General features: G+C 42.3%; 1 protein-coding gene across 4 annotated transcripts in view; it reads right to left on the bottom strand.

Moving 5' to 3' along the window:
* Positions 1-17,165, bottom strand: part of arap1 (ArfGAP with RhoGAP domain, ankyrin repeat and PH domain 1) — an 85,600-nt gene that overhangs the window by 12,748 nt on the left and 55,687 nt on the right. For 3 of the 4 annotated variants that reach the window (XM_088345065.1, XM_088345067.1, XM_088345066.1), the window contains exons 14-28: positions 11,886-12,060; positions 11,684-11,818; positions 10,241-10,376; positions 10,013-10,115; positions 8,479-8,671; positions 8,331-8,376; positions 8,016-8,179; positions 6,366-6,578; positions 6,162-6,267; positions 5,938-6,085; positions 4,569-4,652; positions 4,407-4,484; positions 4,184-4,301; positions 2,276-2,389; positions 413-722 (exon numbers count right to left, since the gene is read on the bottom strand). In XM_088345065.1, the coding sequence (XP_088201191.1) occupies positions 413-722; positions 2,276-2,389; positions 4,184-4,301; positions 4,407-4,484; positions 4,569-4,652; positions 5,938-6,085; positions 6,162-6,267; positions 6,366-6,578; positions 8,016-8,179; positions 8,331-8,376; positions 8,479-8,671; positions 10,013-10,115; positions 10,241-10,376; positions 11,684-11,818; positions 11,886-12,060 (2,123 nt within the window). The remainder of the gene's footprint in view (positions 1-412; positions 723-2,275; positions 2,390-4,183; positions 4,302-4,406; positions 4,485-4,568; positions 4,653-5,937; positions 6,086-6,161; positions 6,268-6,365; positions 6,579-8,015; positions 8,180-8,330; positions 8,377-8,478; positions 8,672-10,012; positions 10,116-10,240; positions 10,377-11,683; positions 11,819-11,885; positions 12,061-17,165) is intronic. The other variant, XM_088345069.1, reaches the window with a different exon arrangement.

Here is a 17,165-nt window from a genome sequence, read left to right as displayed (position 1 = left end):
CTTGGGACAATTCGAACCGGCCAATTAACCTGCATGTTTTTGGAATGTGAGAGGAAAACAGAGTGCTAGGGAAAAAAAACGCAGGCACGGGAGAACATGCAAAATTTGCTGGTTGGGTAGCTGGAATAAAACCTCGGACCTCCGCACCGCGGGGCTGCTCGTCAACACAGCCGCTCTGTCACCCTCATGATTTGAGTCAATCAATTATTTCACAGGTTATAAATGATGGGTCCAAGGTTTTCGCACTGATTTGTCCTCAGTTTAGTACTCTGAACGTCAAATGAAATCCATTAAGATTTTATGGCCTCATTGCCGAGATTCAGAGCTTAGTGTGTTGAAAGTATTAGCAGATAATTGATGACAAGCTCTGGTTGGAAAACAAATGCCACATGGTTACACATTATATATTTACCATGTTGGAGGACGAAGTTTTTTCTTGATACCCAAGTAGACCCTCAGGTTGCGGACTGGCCAGTCACGTTCCGGGCGGTTACTCTGGAGAAGAAGAAAAAAAGATGTGAGTGAGGAAGCTGTGAGAGTGTTGTGTTGGCCAACCAACGGCCACGCCACACTCACTCGGACTTCCTTGTACATCCGCAGCGAGCTGGAGTTGAGGATGAAATAGCGGTCGTGGAAACTGCCAGAAGTCAGCCCTAAACCCAAGATGCTTCGCTCTTCTCTGAATTTCATCATGCCATGTTTGGATGGGTCAACCTTACTGGCTATGGGGAAGAAGAACAGGGCTTATTACGTTTTGCTCTGATAATAACCATTCAGGGAAAAATTTCCGGAGATACAGACTTTCAATAAAAGAATGTCAACTTAAAAGGACAGTGCATAACATTTAGTGCCTCAAAAACTTTTATTCAGTAAAAAAAAAAACATTTATTTGAATAATAGTCAAAAATCCATGAACTATTATACCAATCTTAATTTTTATTAAAAAAAATTGTAGGCCGAGGAATTTGTATTTCTTTTATATAGTGAAATCCCTACTAAGCTCGCGGCAATGTTTGTCTGCAGTCTTGTTGCTTGCTGTTGCACTGGTTATAAAACAGCACCATATAGTGGTCAAATATTACACACAGGGGCTTCAAATTTTTTAGCTTACTGTAGTTTTGCAGTATTACGCTTAATTATTCAGCTTACTTCAGTCGACCATCCCACATATTATAATCATTGATAAAAAGAGATATTTTCTATGCATAACACATGTATTCACAAGCATGGGAAAAATGTGATTTTAATGTGTGGCAATAAATGCATTAACTAGTTTATTGTAAACAGTTGAATGAATGCAGCTTTACACCCGAACCAACTAACCACACTATAAAAACTCAAGAGGGATCTATGAATAAAATAATTTTGCCTTAATTATCAAACTTGTTTGAATTTGATTAAAAAAAAATGTTTTAGCTGTGCATTGGCAATGTGATTAGACTATGTCAGATCAAACTAGTAGGATAGGCCTACTAAAGCTGAGACTATATACTGTGCCGGCGAAAGGGAGCAGGTGGTTTGCATTAAATCATTCAATAAAAAATTACTTGAGAGGGAAATATCGCAAAGTAGGGGTCAAAAACAAAGGCCTGTGGGCAGTGTCAGGTCCACCAACAGATTTAATCCAGCCCACGAGACGATGCTGAGGAAAGCATAAGAAAAAAAATGGAGCCGCTTGTAGTCAAGCATTGACCTGCAGTTTTTAATACGTCCACTGGATGTCACCAAAGCATGCAATAAAACACTTCTGAGGTCGCCCTAATGCATCGAGTTTTTCAATGCAAATGATTGATTTAATCCTTATTACTCCTTAGGTTTTTTTTTTGTAAATGAATATCATTATTTGGATATGTTGTGTGTTTTAAAACCGATTGGATGAAATGGTCCCTTTAATAGAAAATAAAACAACTTGTGCAGGTAAACTCAAACGAGGAAAAAAGGGACAGGCTTTTGTTATCCATTTTCCTCATGTATTGCCATGGTATGGATTTAAGACTATCGGCATATACAAAAATGTATATACATCAAACAGCTATTTTTTCAAATGAATGTGGCCCACAACTTCAAAGTTTGCATACCCCTGACCTAGGGACTCGCTTCTTTTCTGACACCCTCAGAAATTAATAGCGGATCCGAAACAATACCAGATCTAGCATTTCCCCAACAGTTAGCAGATTCTGAGAGTTACCCTCCTGTTGAAAAGTTAAACAACCTTTTTTTCTGAGCTACTGCCCCTCGAAAATGTAGTTGAAAGTATTGTGATAACATTGTTTACCCAAGTAGATAATCATAGCTTCCATTGCAATGTGCTTCTTGATGAGAAGATGGGCGTCAGTGCCAAAGGCGTGAAGGATAGGTAACACTCGCTCCCGATAGTGTAGAGGACGTTCTGCAAAAGGAGTAGATGGACAGGGGAGGGAATGCGGTTGAGATTGAGATGAGGACAAACTCGAACACCTTCAAATCGAAGGTAAATGGCACAAATATTTTCACTGGAACTGCAAAAAATACAATAATTGCACTTCAGAATGTGGAAGAGGTTGCCCACAGACACACCATATATAAATCCCCAGTTGAGTCTGTGCCTAGTGCAGACGACACCACGGTTACTGGCTTTATTTCAAATGGAGACGAAACTGAATACAGAGCAGAAATTGATTCACTTTCCACCTGGTGTCATGAGAGTAATCTGTTATTAAATGTAAGTAAACTAAGGAGATGATAATAGATTTCCGTACTAAGCCTACCCCGCATGTGCCACTGTCAATTAATGGTAGTGAGATGGAACTGGTCCATTCATTCAAGTTTCTGGGTACTTACTTGTCAGCTGACCTCACATGGACTGTCAATGCTACTGATATTCTAAAGTCAGCCAGACAAAGGCTCTACTTCCTTCGTCAACTAAAATCATTCGGAGTCCGTCAATCCATTCTAGTCAATTTTTATCGTGCTATCATTGAATCCGTTTGAACTAGGTCAATCACAGTTTGGTTTGGTCGCGTCAATCAGAAAGAATTGTCAAAGATGGAATCAGTAGTGAGGACGGCAGAGGCAAGAATAGGTACTGGCCTCCCGTCCCTGCAAAGTATCTACATCGATTGAACTAGAAAACGGACACTAAAAATTATATACGATCCCAGTCACCCTGCTTGCAGGTACTTGGATTACCTGCCGTCAGGTCGCCGTCTTCGCCCCATTGCGAGCAAGACTTTACGTCTTAAAGAGAGTTTTTACCCTTCCGCTATCCGTATGTTCAACGGGAATTGATTTAGGTTATTATGTATAGTATTATTATGCCAACGGCGTTCCTCCGACCTATTCTACCTAGAGTTATTCTTGTTATTTACATATTCTTTCTTTTTAAACTATTCTATATAATTACCTTGTATTATACACTACAATATATTTTTTACTCTATTCTTTTTATTCTTTTAAATCTATTATTTTATCATTATTGAGTGTTCGCGTGTCAAAGGATTTCTTGTATATATCATGTTTATGGTTTATACTGGCTGAATAAATAAATACAATAAAAATACAATACAAAAGAGTTCTAAAAACAACAAAGAAACAGGTGTTCTTACAAAATGTTTTTTTTAAAATAATGTGTATATGCAGTATAAATAATATCGACCGAGAGAGGGATGGGTGCCGCCAGGCTGTACTTGCCCAAGATACACCACCTTAGGAGGTGCTGCTACGACTCAGGTCGTCAAGGGATCCATGAACATTGACATATATATCTTTTGCACAACGCTAAACTGTGAAAGTGGGAAAGAACTAAAAAAGATTCTGAGAGAATTGTTTTGAGTTGTTTATGTCGTAAGATTTGTTTACACAAATAGTCTTTGTTTTTATTTTACTAGTCTTGTCTTGCTGTGAGTGAACTGGTACTGCATGGTCTTTGTGTGGTTAATTACTTCTTAATAAGGGGGTTGTGAGTATTAATAAGGGGAGTAATTGGCTTAGGTTGCCAGGTATATAATATACAGACACACAGGGAAAAGTGACAGCTCTAGCACCACCTTTTGCAGATCTGTGCATTCCATTGCCCACAAAAAAGCCTACAACTAATCCATTACACACCGTTTTGCTCTGAAATATGCACTTGTGACTCATGTAAACACCCGTCACCATATATAAACTTTTTCAAAAAGCCTCTTTTCCATAAACAAAAGCTCACCCATTTCTTCCTTGTCAATGGCCTCCCAGCAGGTCCAGTACTCTTTGTCTTTAACAGGGATGTTGCGTCTATCCAGTATCTCACAGGTCAATTCTGCTGCTGTCATAGCTGCAGGGATCTGTGTAGTGAGAGCAAGCTTAAAGTTAAAGTGTGCCAAGGGCAGTCTCATATTAGTTGGAAAATGCAAATAATGGTAAACAAGTTGAGTTTTGGTCAGGGCTACCTTCACATGTTGCTCAGCTGTGTCCTTTTTTTCCTCTAAGTAAACTGTGCAGATGAAATGGCCACCAGGTTCAGTGCTCTAAGGTTTTAAATTAAATGAAAATAATACTCCAAAAACGATGCTTTCAGTCATGGAAAACGTGAGGTTGTGATTATGACTCACGGGAAATTTTGTGTTCAGCTTCTCACGCACTTGGATGATCACTGTGATCTCTTCAAGCTGCTTTTTCAGTTGTTGCTCATCCACCTATAAAACATGTTCCTGTTAGTACCATAATCCTTCTATTTTATCTACAAACAAAATAAATTTTGGCTCATTAAGATGTCATTTTGGGGTGCATTGAACAATAATGATGCAAATGACAATGTGCATGGCGTCACAGCAGATGAGTGGTTAGCAGGTCCGCGGCACAGTTCTAAGGTCATGGGTTCAAATCCAGCTACCAGCATTCCTATGCGGAGTTTGCATGTTCTTCCGGTGCTTGCATGGGTTTCCTCCAGACACTCCAGTTTTATCCCACATTTTAAAAACTAATTCCAAAAAAATGCATGTCAAGTTTCTTGGCCGGTCCAAATTGTCTTGAGGTGTGAATTAGTGAGTGAGTTGTTGAGGGTGTCCCCTGCACAATGCCCAAAGATAGCTGGGATGGGCTCCAGCAACCTCAACCCCGCAATCCCCACAACCTTACTGAGGATAAGCGGTGCAGATAATGGATGTATGGATAATGATGTGCAACTCCACTCCACTGTGGGCTTGACTTACAATGATCCCAGGTGCTTTATTGATCATTCGCTCTCAGAGATGGTAATGTTGTCTGTAGTGATTTTGTGATCATTTAAAAAGATTCTGGAGCACATGTTACTTTAGAATATTACTCACTCTGGAGATTATACGTTGTTGTTTTTTTGGGTCATTTGAAAAAGAAATATTTCATTTAATAAAAAAAATTGATTTTATTATTTTCACTAAAAAGAATAAAAACAATATATTCGGCGGGGGGCGGGGGACTCTCCCATTGCCATATTATAAAATGTTGTTGATTTTATTCTATTTTTTCCAATTTTACAAGGGAAAAAAAGTTCAAAATCTAGTTACATTTTTAATAAATATCCATCAATGGCAATATTTATTTCTTTTTTTAATTGTTGCAGGAAACAATCATCAAAGATTAGTGGAGAAGTAGTTAAAGGGGGTACTTGGCAGAATTTTTTTTATACCTGATGTAATTTTGGTCACCATTTATTACAGTATGCGCAATCAATGAATTTATTTGTAAATATTCCTCCCTAAATGAGGGAAATTGTCAGTTATAATGGTTAGTAAGTCAGCTTCCATGTTTGTATCGGTGAGCAAACTTAAAAGAGCCTAAATGAGGACTACCAATCGATATAAAATACTTTCTGAAGGTTTCCAATTGGTTTTATTGGCCATAAAGCATATACAAATTTGTTCACATGAACAGAGATTTAAAATGAAAATTTGAACATCTTGAGAAATGTCCACATATTGAATACACTCGACTGAGTCTGACCTGAAAGATAAGCGTGTAGTACTGTATGAGGTCCTCAATGGCACGGCCAGCCGTGTAGTCCTTCCCATCTGTCTGAAACAAGGTTGGGCCAAATACGATAGCCAAGTTATGCAGATTCATCTGGTTCAGCTCAGAGAACCTCTGCACACTGGAACCCAAACAGTTGGCCGAACATTTGGTGTGAGCAAGTGGCATTCACAAACTATGAAAGTGTGTAAACTCACCAGTATAAGTGATTGATGAGGGCCCGCAGCGTTGCCCTGTTAACACGGGGCAATTTTTTCAAAAGCTTCTGATACTGAGAGATTTTTAGACTTTCATCCTGAATGGCTGTATCAAAGGACAAGCAAGAGGGGAGACAGTAATCCGATAAATGCAAAGCCATGGCAAAATATCCCCTGATGGTGTGCAGACTATGTCAATCGTACCACTGGTGGAAAGCCAGATGCTGTCGTCTTCAGATGTAAAAAGCCCTTCTTCTAACTCCCTGAAGAAGCGCTTTAATGTGTTAGAAACGTCGTCTACCTGGTGCTCTCCTTCCTTCAGGCGAAAGCTTCGGGCATCTCGACGAAACCTCTCACACAGGGCTGCAACGCGAGAGTTCACCCCGCTCTTGCGGTAGATGCCCTCAGATGTTAAACCTAAAACATAAAAAGTAATAGAAATCACATGTAAACGAAAAGTCACAAAAATGCTTACTCATAACTTATTTCAAATTTTTCTTTGCTGTCAGATATCATTGCACTACTTTCAATTGGACTATTGTTATGACGCACTATTTTTCATGGCGTTATTATTACAACTTGAGAAGCACTACCTTTTAAATATTTAAGTTTTATTGGTGTTTATCCTGGAGTGCCATGTCCAATCTCATTGTAAATAATGTTCACTAAGTTGTTATCAATGACAATAAAGACAATTCCAATTAAAAATTATAATATAGTTTTCAGGGCATAGAATTGGTGAAATATGCAAAGATGCAAGAAAATTAATTAATACAAAGTTCAGGGATTAAAAAAAAACTAAAATTGATGATATTTTGAAAAGTATAATATTACAGATTCTTTCCTTATGTTGAGTGTCTACTTAACTATAAACTTGTCACTTTTGATTTAGAGAGATACACAGGCTTGGTGTTTGGGATTGACTAATATGGGTAATTAGGGCCGCTACCGATTATTAGTATTAGGATGAGGCCGATAAATGATATTTAAAGCTGATATTCACGTGCTTTAAAAGCTTAAAAATTACTGAGAGAAAATTCCAATTATGCATACAGAAACCATAGACAATTGTTGTAAATAAAAATAAAACTTTAATAGCCTAATAGCAGTAAATAAATTGGAATTTTAACACAATTAACATGACCAATCTTTTAAACAAAAAACTAACGGTGCAGGAAATAAAATTAGGTTTAGTAGCAACTTGTATAAATCTATAATAAAACTTAAACAGCTCCCTGATTTTCCCTAATCACTCAGCCCTCCTTTTTAGCCTGCTTTTTATGTTATCTCTCAATAACAAATACACACTTGATTGACAAACTAATGTTATGATAAGAGCTAATATATCAGGTTCCACCTGAACATATGCAAGTTAAGTACACTTTTTACGCCACCTCTTAATCACACACACTTGCTTTTCTACTATCGCACGGACCTTTAATAATTCATCTCTATATTATCAGCAGCTTGAGTTAGAAGTTAGCAGAGCTGCCACTGATTACTCTGCCCCATAAGGTTAGTTCATATTTTGTGAAATAAGTCATTTTAATTTCGTGACTTTTTAAATGCAATTTTAAAACTCACATTAGTTTCATTTTCATGCACCATATATTCAAGATTTACGGAATACTGTTTTTGCGGGTGCACCTTATAATCTGGTTAGCCTTATATATGAAAACTTTCCGTGAAAAACGTATTTTTGCCAGTCCACCTAATAAACCGGTGTGCCTTATAGTCTGGTAAACAGTATCTGACAATTGAAGATATTCTTGTACCAAAGGGATGTCTGAAAATTCTCTATCTCTACATGTTTCTTCTGCTTTGTATTAGATTTGTTTCCATCCGTTCACTCACCGCACTGCGTGATGTGGTCAATGCAGCTGTGGACTATGACTGGTATGTCTGTTTCTGTCAGCTGCTGCTGACTCAGAGTGTCGCCTCCACTCCCTGCTGCAGACTGAATGGCCGCACACCAGCCAGCAAAATTCAACTTCCTCTCACCTTCTATGTACAACGTTCTTAGTAGAAAAACAAGCGAGACGAAGCAAAGACAAAAAGAAAAGTTATGAGAAGAGGGACTCAAAAAAATGCACGTAAATCAAATAATAGTTCTACAGTTTGGGAGCATGGATCTCACTCAACACATACAATATGGGGTTATGTTCTCACCTTCCCTTCTCGACCAAAACCAGCACCTCATTATCTTGTTGAATCGCTGAAAGAGGCAAAAGTCTTTGGTTTTAAATAATGTCGATTGATACAATAGGCATCAACAGGGTCCTAATTAGAAGATTTTGGTTGAGCTGATTCAACTCACAGAGCTCATTTAGTTTGCGAAGGTGTATCTCTTCTTCCTGGCTGTCCTGCAGGTACACATGAAGAGTGGAGCCAGCCAAGGCAAACCAGCCAACCTTGGACGTTTGGAGGTTCAAGCCATCCTTACATTTTAAACGTCCGATGCGATCAAAATCCAACCTCAATAAAGGTTCCGCTTTGGCAGGGATGAAGCTCTACAGAAGTCAAAGGAAAATTTAGGATTCCTTCCACATATATACAAACGAAATGTTCTCTTTCTCATCTCAACAGTTTTGGAAATACACTTAAGAAATACGGCCAAGTACAGTCTCAAGAATAAAGGCAATAGCTTTGTGCATGTGTGGGCTGGGGAAGGGTGGGGGTAGTAGAAATATGGTCATTTTAGCGCAATCAGTTTTGATATATTGTTTGGCTAGCTAGACAGGTAGGAGCCAGAAAGAGCATTACAGTCAACGGAATGAAATACATTCATGCATCACTTCCACATTTAGAACTCATGGGCAAGCAAAACTTCCAATCGCTGTTTTAAAGCCTATTAAATGTACTCAGACTGGCTGAAAATATTCCCAAGTCGTACATTGACTGCATCGTTTAATTAATTCCTTAAAAGCCTTATTTCATATTTCACCTTTATAACCTAACTATATGTTGTGAAATTTCATTTTTTTAATTACTTATTCAATATGAATAATTAACCTGCCATAAAAGTTAACCAAACAAAAATAAAGTTGACCCGAGCTGATACACAGTGGCCGCAGAAGTGTCTATTGGAGGGGCTATTCTCACATTTTTTAATTTTTCCATATCAGGCTGACCAAACAATTACACCGGTTTCTTGTAATGCTATAGAATATATTCTATAGTTTACAATACAGAGTGTTAGATTAACTCCACAAGAAGAGTTTTTGTTTCATTAAATGAAATAAAATTGCCTCCAATAACAACTACATCTACAGGTAAATTAAATAAAAATAGCGATTGGTCTGGGTACAATAGAGTGAAATGGGGGCAGCCAATAAATCACTTTTATCCGAGGAATTTTGCAAAACAAATCTCTAAATTCTAATCTAAGGAAGAAGTTTGAGTTGAATCAATTCCCTCAGAGTTGATGCCCTTGAATAGAAACTAGTCCCTTAAGTTGTGTACTATCGAAAATTTGCACATGTGGCAGAATGTGGACCGTTACATAGCAAAACATGTTTTCTAAAACTACCAACCACGTTGTATTTTATTGTGAGATTAAAGCCAGTTAAAATAGCTACTTTTCATGTAAAAACTATTAAGTTTAGGTAGCCACAGTTGAAAGATTTCAAACAAAATTACATTTATGGTTTCATTTTCAAATATCACAAGTTAATTATTTTAACAAAATTATGTTTAGCACATGAAACAACATTCAGTGTGCTATCTTCTTACCTAGCAACAGAAGGCACAAATTTAGGCAGCGTAGAGAGAATACCAATCTCTTGTTATGAAAGAATATCTCAAGAGGGGAATTTGGCAGCATTTTCTCCCTTTATCTTTCTCATAATTACCTTGGCAATGGACTTGACCCATTCTTTGTGGCTGTTTGGGTCATCTGTGCCAAAAAGATAGAGACGATCTGATTCCGAATAGAGCTCGAAAGAGTACTCATACCTACCGGATGAGTCAGAAAACAAAATGTTTGATTAAATGTAGGGAGGGGCTTTTTTTTGTCTGTGTGAATTTTTTAACACATCAGGTTACACACAAAAACAACAGATGTTTTAGTAAGAGTATACCCATGTTTCTCGGGAATGTCCACAGCCAAGCAAACTATTTCTGAGGCTCGCAGCGCTCCATTAGGATTAGAGTTCCTTTCACTTTCATAGTAGCTGAAAGTGCCATCATTGAGGGTACACCAGCGTCGACTAAACTCTGCAAAAAGTACAGAAGATCAAGATGTTTCAAGCTTCAAACTGCACCACAAATGCACCAGACACTTCAAATTGGGAAATTAAAATAATGTACTCCAGTCCCCAACTACTTAAACAATACAAGCAATAAATAAAACAGATTAACTCATGAGGTCTTTGGACACCAAATTGGGGAAATGTTATTATGGGTCAGGGGGTCTCACACCTTTTCAAATAAATCAAAATTATTTACCAGCCACTGAAAATGCAAAAGATCTACTGGTAATTATTTTTAATGTATTGATGATTCTACAGCATAAAAGAGATTTAAAGGCGGTCCAGCATTAAAAAACGTCCTATTTTGTGAAATCTGACAATATTTCAAAATACACACTTAAACAAATCAGATAAGTTTAACTAAAACAAAAGTAACCAATTCAAATTTAAAATGTAATAAGTGTCAAATCATGGACTAAAGTCAGTCTTTGTTTTATTTCCAATGTTTTTTTCTAATGATGCAATTGCAAGGAATAATAAGTAACACTGTATTGCTGTACTGAAGTTTGATCAATTAAAAAAAATAAAAATCCCAAAACTCAAATTATGCAAATACAGCATATATGTTTGTATTATATGATAAAAAAAATCCTACATGTATTCAAATAGTATTGCATCAAAAGGCATATTCATAAACTCCCGACATTTTACTCTTTGCAATATACAAAGGTAAAGGCAAATGTATATATAATATTGATTACATTTCAATTGTAATGAGTTATACCTTTTATTTACAAAAATGGGAAGTTTCCAATTTAAAAGCGCAATATAAATGCAGACCATTTACATTTACATAATAGTGCACCGCCGTTGATGTTAATGCTGACATGTTGTATTTGACCACTGGATGGTAGCATGTCCTATCAATACAAATCATTGATTCCACTTTTATTGCAGTTTACAGCCTAAACGTAGCAAAATGTTTTTTAGATTTCTGAAGAAATTGTCTCTATTTAGCCTTATTTTAATCCATATCCTCAATCATATTCACAGCTAATGCTAGATGGTCAGTATTTGAGGAAGGGAAATTGCTCCTGTGACACAGCCCGCAATCGAGCGTTAGATCGCGATCGAGCGTAAGATCCCGATTGAGCTTTATTTGGACCGTTGGATCATGATAGACACAGTAAGCACCTGTTATAGATAAATGATTATCGCTTATTCAACAGGAAATTATTTTTTCTACACACACCGTGACAAAACACATGCAAAACACATAATTTTCACGATAATGGATGGAAATTTTACAGTTTTGGCAGAATGCTTGCATACCCTCTCTGGCTTTGCGCTCCGTGATGGCCCGAGCCATTGACCCAGTCTTGAATAAGAACCCATTGTGATACGCACAAGTTTGAGCTAAAAAGTGCACTTCTTCCATTCCACCGTCCACCTCAGACTGCGGAAGATCTGTCGTACAAAAACAGAAGCCATGAGTCAAAGACTGCTGTTTTATAAGTGAGCAATATTGACCTACCTGTGTTCAGATTTTGGCTTAGTAACACAGCTTGCAAAGGTTGTGAATGTTTGTTGGCGAGGGAGAGGGGGGTGGGACAGCTGGCCATGCCGGTTGAACAATTTACATCCGCGCCACAGAAAATCAAACTTAATGTCTCCAGCACATCACTGCACTGCACATTTATGCATAATGCCTGAAAAAAAGACAGAAAGAGCAAGTGTTATACATAGACAATCATCAACGACTACATTCTGTATTTTACATGCTTTAGTTACAATTAAAAATAACCGATGTTATTCCAATAAAGCCTTGAATGCAAAAAACTACACTGACGGTCTGTAAAACCATAATAGTGAATATTCCAAACTAGAGATGGCTCATTCCGATCTACCGGATCTTTATAAAGTCCAATTCAGGCCAAAACAACTGGATGGCTATAGATCGTTTTTGTAATTGAAAAAAAAAAAAAAAATCCATTACAAAACTGGAACTATGACAGATACCGGGAGGGGGCAAACTTTGAGTCATGGACAACATTGGGTTTAAAAACAATTGCATAGGGGCCGTGACGGAAAAAAAGAAGACTGATTGATGCATTCATTTTTTTGTATCAGCCAATGCAGGGTCTTGAATCAGACACCTTGGCAAAAATGTGGAAAAAATAAAATGAAAGCCTATCAAATTTTTCTCGTTTGCACTTACGTGCACAAGTTATACTTAATTAGTTTCAGGGAGCAAAGGAACACTACAGAACCGATTTTTTATCTGCATATCCTAAGTGAGAACTTTAAGAACACCAGAGAAACCTCTATCACGTTTTTGTTGATTTCAAGAAGGCGTTTGACAGAATATGTATGGCAAGGCGCTTTATGGGCCACTATGTGAAGTACAACATGGGCCAGAAACCAGTTCAGACCATTGAACAACTGTATGCCAATGCCAACAGTGCGGTACCTGTCAATGGTACAGTCGTGTGAGACAAGTCTGCTATCTCTCTCTATTAACATCTTCCTGGAGAGGCTCACATCTGAAGCTCTGAAGTAATATTAAAGTACAGTCGGTATCGGGAGATGCAACATCAGTAACATCCGTTTTGCTGATAATATTGCCGGATTGGCAGCAGACTAACAGGAACTCAGAAATCTGGTCAATCGCCTGGACAAAGCATTAACCCAGTATGTGTAAGAAATCAGCAAAGAAAAAACAAAAGTAATGACCAACAATCCTGGAGGTCCATCCATCCATCCATCCATCCATCCATTGTCTTCCGCTTATCCGAGGTCGGGTCGCGGGGGCAGCAGCGTTAAAAGGGAAGCCCAGACGTCCCTATCCCCAGCCACTTCCTCCAGCTCATCCGACGGGACCCCGAGGCGTTCCCAAGCCAGCCGAGAGACATAGTCTCTCCAACGTGTCCTGGGCCGCCCCCGGGGCCTCCTGCCGGTGGGACATGCCCGGAACACCTCCCGAGGGAGGCGTCCAGGAGGCATCCTTATTAGATGCCCGAGCCACCTCAACTGGCTCCTCTCAACGCGGAGGAGCAGTGGCTCTACTCCGAGTCCCTCCCGGATGACTGAGCTTCTCACCCTATCTCTAAGGGAGAACCCAGCCACCCTGCGGAGGAAACTCATTTCGGCCGCTTGTATCCGGGATCGAGTTCTTTCGGTCATGACCCAAAGTTCATGACCATAGGTGAGGGTAGGAACGTAGATCGACCGGTAGATCGAGAGCTTTGCCTTTCGGCTCAGCTCCCTCTTCACCACGACAGACCGGTACAGGGTCCGAATGACGGCAGACGCTGCACCGACCCGTCTGTCGATCTCCCGTTCCATCCTACCCTCACTCGTGAACAAGACCCCAAGATACTTGAACTCCTCCACTTGGGGCAAGACCTCCTCCCCGACACGGAGGGAGCATACCACCCTTTTCCGACTGAGAACCATGGCCTCGGACTTGGAGGTGCTGATCCCCATCCCGGCCGCTTCACACTCGGTTGCGAATCGCTCCAGCGAGAGCTGAAGATCACGGGCTGAGGAAGCCAACAGCACCACGTCATCTGCAAATAGCAGTGACGCAATGCTGAGGCCCCCAAACCGGACTCCATCCCCGCCAAGGCTGCGCCTAGAAATTCTGTCCATAAAAGTTATGAACAGAATCGGTGACAAAGGGCAGCCCTGGCGGAGCCCAACCCTCACCGGGAACGAATCCGACTTATTGCCGGCAATGCGGACCAGACTCTGGCACCGGGCATACAGGGACCGCACAGCCCGGATAAGACTGTGCGGTACCCCATACTCCCGAAGCACCCCCCACAGGGCCTCCCGAGGAACACGGTCGAATGCCTTCTCCAAGTCCACAAAACACATGTAGACCGGACAGGCAAACTCCCATGCACCCTCAAAGACCCTGAAGAGTGTATAGAGCTGGTCCAGTGTTCCACGGCCAGGACGAAAACCACACTGTTCCTCCTGAATCCGAGATTCGACTTCCTGGCGGACCCTCCTCTCCAGTACCCCTGAATAGACCTCACCAGGGAGGCTGAGAAGTGTGATTCCCCTGTAGTTGGAACACACTCTCCGGTCCCCCTTCTTAAAGACGGGAACCACCACCCCAGTCTGCCAGTCCAGAGGCACTGTCCCCGATGTCCACGCGATGTTGCAGAGGCGCGTCAACCATGACACGCCCACAACATCCAGAGCCTTAATGAAGTCTGGGCGGATCTCATCGACCCCCGGGGCCCTGCCACCGAGGAGTTTTTTGACAACCTCGGTGACTTCAACCCCAGTGATACGAGAGCCCAACCCAGAGTCCTCAGGCTCTGCTTCCCCAGAGGAAGACGTGCCAGTGGAATTGAGGAGGTCTTCGAAGTACTCCGCCCACCGATTCACAACGTCCCGGGTCGAGGTCAGCAGCGCCCCATCGGCACTATACACAGTGTCGATGGCACACCGCTTCCTCCCCCTAAGACGTCGGATGGTGGACCAGAATTTCCTCGAAGCCGTTCGGAAGTCGGCTTCCATGGCCTCGCCAAACTCCTCCCATGCCCGAGTTTTGGCCTCGGCAACCGCCAAAGCCGCATTCCGCTTGGCCAGCCGATACCTGCCAGCTGCTTCCAGAGTCCCACAGGCCAGGAAGGCCCGATAAGACTCCTTCTTCAGCTTGACGGCATCCCTCACCGCCGGTGACCACCAACGGGTCTGAGGGTTGCCACCGCGGCAGGCACCGACTACCTTGCGACCACAGCTCCGATCAGCCGCCTCGACAATGGAGGCGCGGAACATGGTCCACTCGGACTCAATGTCCCCCGCCTCCCTCGGGACATGGGCGAAGTTCTGCCGGAGGTGTGAATTGAAACTTCTTCTGACAGGAGATTCTGCCAGCCGTTCCCAACAGACCCTCACAATACGCTTGGGTCTGCCGGGTCGGGCCGGCATCTTCCCCCACCATCGAAGCCAACTCACCACCAGGTGGTGATCAGTTGACAGCTCCGCCCCTCTCTTCACCCGAGTGTCCAGAACATGCGGCCGCAGGTCCGACGAAACGATGACAAAGTCGATCATCGAACTACGGCCTAGGGTGTCCTGGTGCCAAGTGCACATATGGACACCCTTATGTCTGAAAATGGTGTTCATTATGGACAGACCATGACGAGCACAGAAGTCCAATAACGAAACACCACTCGGGTTCAGGTCAGGGGGGCCGTTCTTCCCAATCACACCCCTCCAGGTCTCACTGTCATTGCCCACGTGAGCGTTGAAGTCTCCCAGCAGTACGAGGGAGTCCCCAGGGGGAGCGCTCTCAAGCACACCCTCTAAGGACCCCAAGAAGGGTGGGTACTCCGAACTGCTATTTGGTGCATAAGCACAAATAACAGTCAGGACCCGTCCCCCCACCCGAAGGCGGAGGGAGGCTACCCTCTCGTCTACCGGGGTGAACCCCAACGTACAGGCGCCGAGCCGTGGAGCAATTAATATGCCCACACCGGCTCTGCGCCTCTCACCACGGGCAACTCCAGAGTGGAAGAGAGTCCAACCCCTCTCGAGAGGACTGGTACCAGAGCCCAAGCCGTGCGTAGAGGTGAGTCCGACTATATCTAGTCGGAATTTCTCAACCTCACGCACCAACTCGGGCTCCTTCCCTGCCAGAGAGGTAACGTTCCATGTCCCAAAAGCCAGTTTCTGTAGCCGGGGATCGTCGCGCCAAGGACCCCTCCCTTGGCTGCTACCCAGCTCTCTGCGCACCCGACCCCTTTGGCCCCTCCTACAGGTGGTGAGCCCATGGGAAGAGGGTCCCACGTCGTCCCTTCGGGCTGTGCCCGGCCGGCCCCCGTGGGTAAGGGTCCGGCCACCAGGCGCTCGCCAGCGGACCCCACCTCCAGGCCTGGCTCCAGAAGGGGGCCCCGGTAACCCGCGTCCGGGCGAGGGAAGTCGAGGACCAAAGTTTTCTCTCATCATTAGGGGTCTTCTGATCTGCGTTTTGTCTGGCCACTCACCTAGGACCTGTTTGCCATGGGTGACCCTACCAGGGGCTTAAAGCCCCCGACAACATAGCTCCTAGGATCATTGGGACACACAAACTCCTCCACCACGATAAGGTAGCAGATCAAGGAGGAGAATCCTGGAGGTAATTACCACAAACATCACCATCAACCACAGAGAGCTAGAACCTGTCACCAAATTTAAATATCTTTGAGCTGTCATATCATAAGAGAAGCCAGAACCAGAAATAATGGCCACGATAGCTCAAACCACAGCTGCACTTGCCAGACCTTAAACCCATTTGGAGGGACAAGAGCATGGCAGTGAAACCAAAGATCAGACTCATGCAAGCTTCCATCTTCCCTCACACTTGTGAGACATGGACTTTCACAGCAGAACTAAAGAGAAAACCGAGGCCTTGAAGATGTGATGCTACAACAAACTTCTAGGCATCGGCTACTTAGCCCATGGGATGAACGAAACTGTACCTAACACCATCAGAGGGCAGATTGGACTCTACGAAGAACTGTTGTCTACTGTGCACGGACGGAAACTTGAGTGGTATGGTCATGTCACAAGATCATCAGAACTGACCAAGATAATTCTCCAGGGCACAGTCCAAGGGGGCAGAAGGACAGGAAGACCAAAAAATATTGGCCCAACAACATTAAGGAATGGACTGAAGCCAACTTTGACCCAAGAACAGGGCAGGGACCGTCAACAGTGGAGAAGGCTATCTAGAGTTGTGTCCTAATTGGTGCCCCGATGACCCATGCGGTTAAAAGATCCGTGAACTGTGATTTGTTTATAAAAGGACCATTTC

Source organism: Urocampus carinirostris, chromosome 10 (genome assembly GCF_059441175.1).
Source record: "Urocampus carinirostris isolate Australia breed hairy pipefish chromosome 10, RoL_Ucar_1.0, whole genome shotgun sequence".
NCBI classification, from domain to species: Eukaryota; Metazoa; Chordata; class Actinopteri; order Syngnathiformes; family Syngnathidae; genus Urocampus; species Urocampus carinirostris.
Note: the sequence above shows the minus strand (reverse complement) of the source record. Positions and strands in the feature narration are given on the sequence as shown.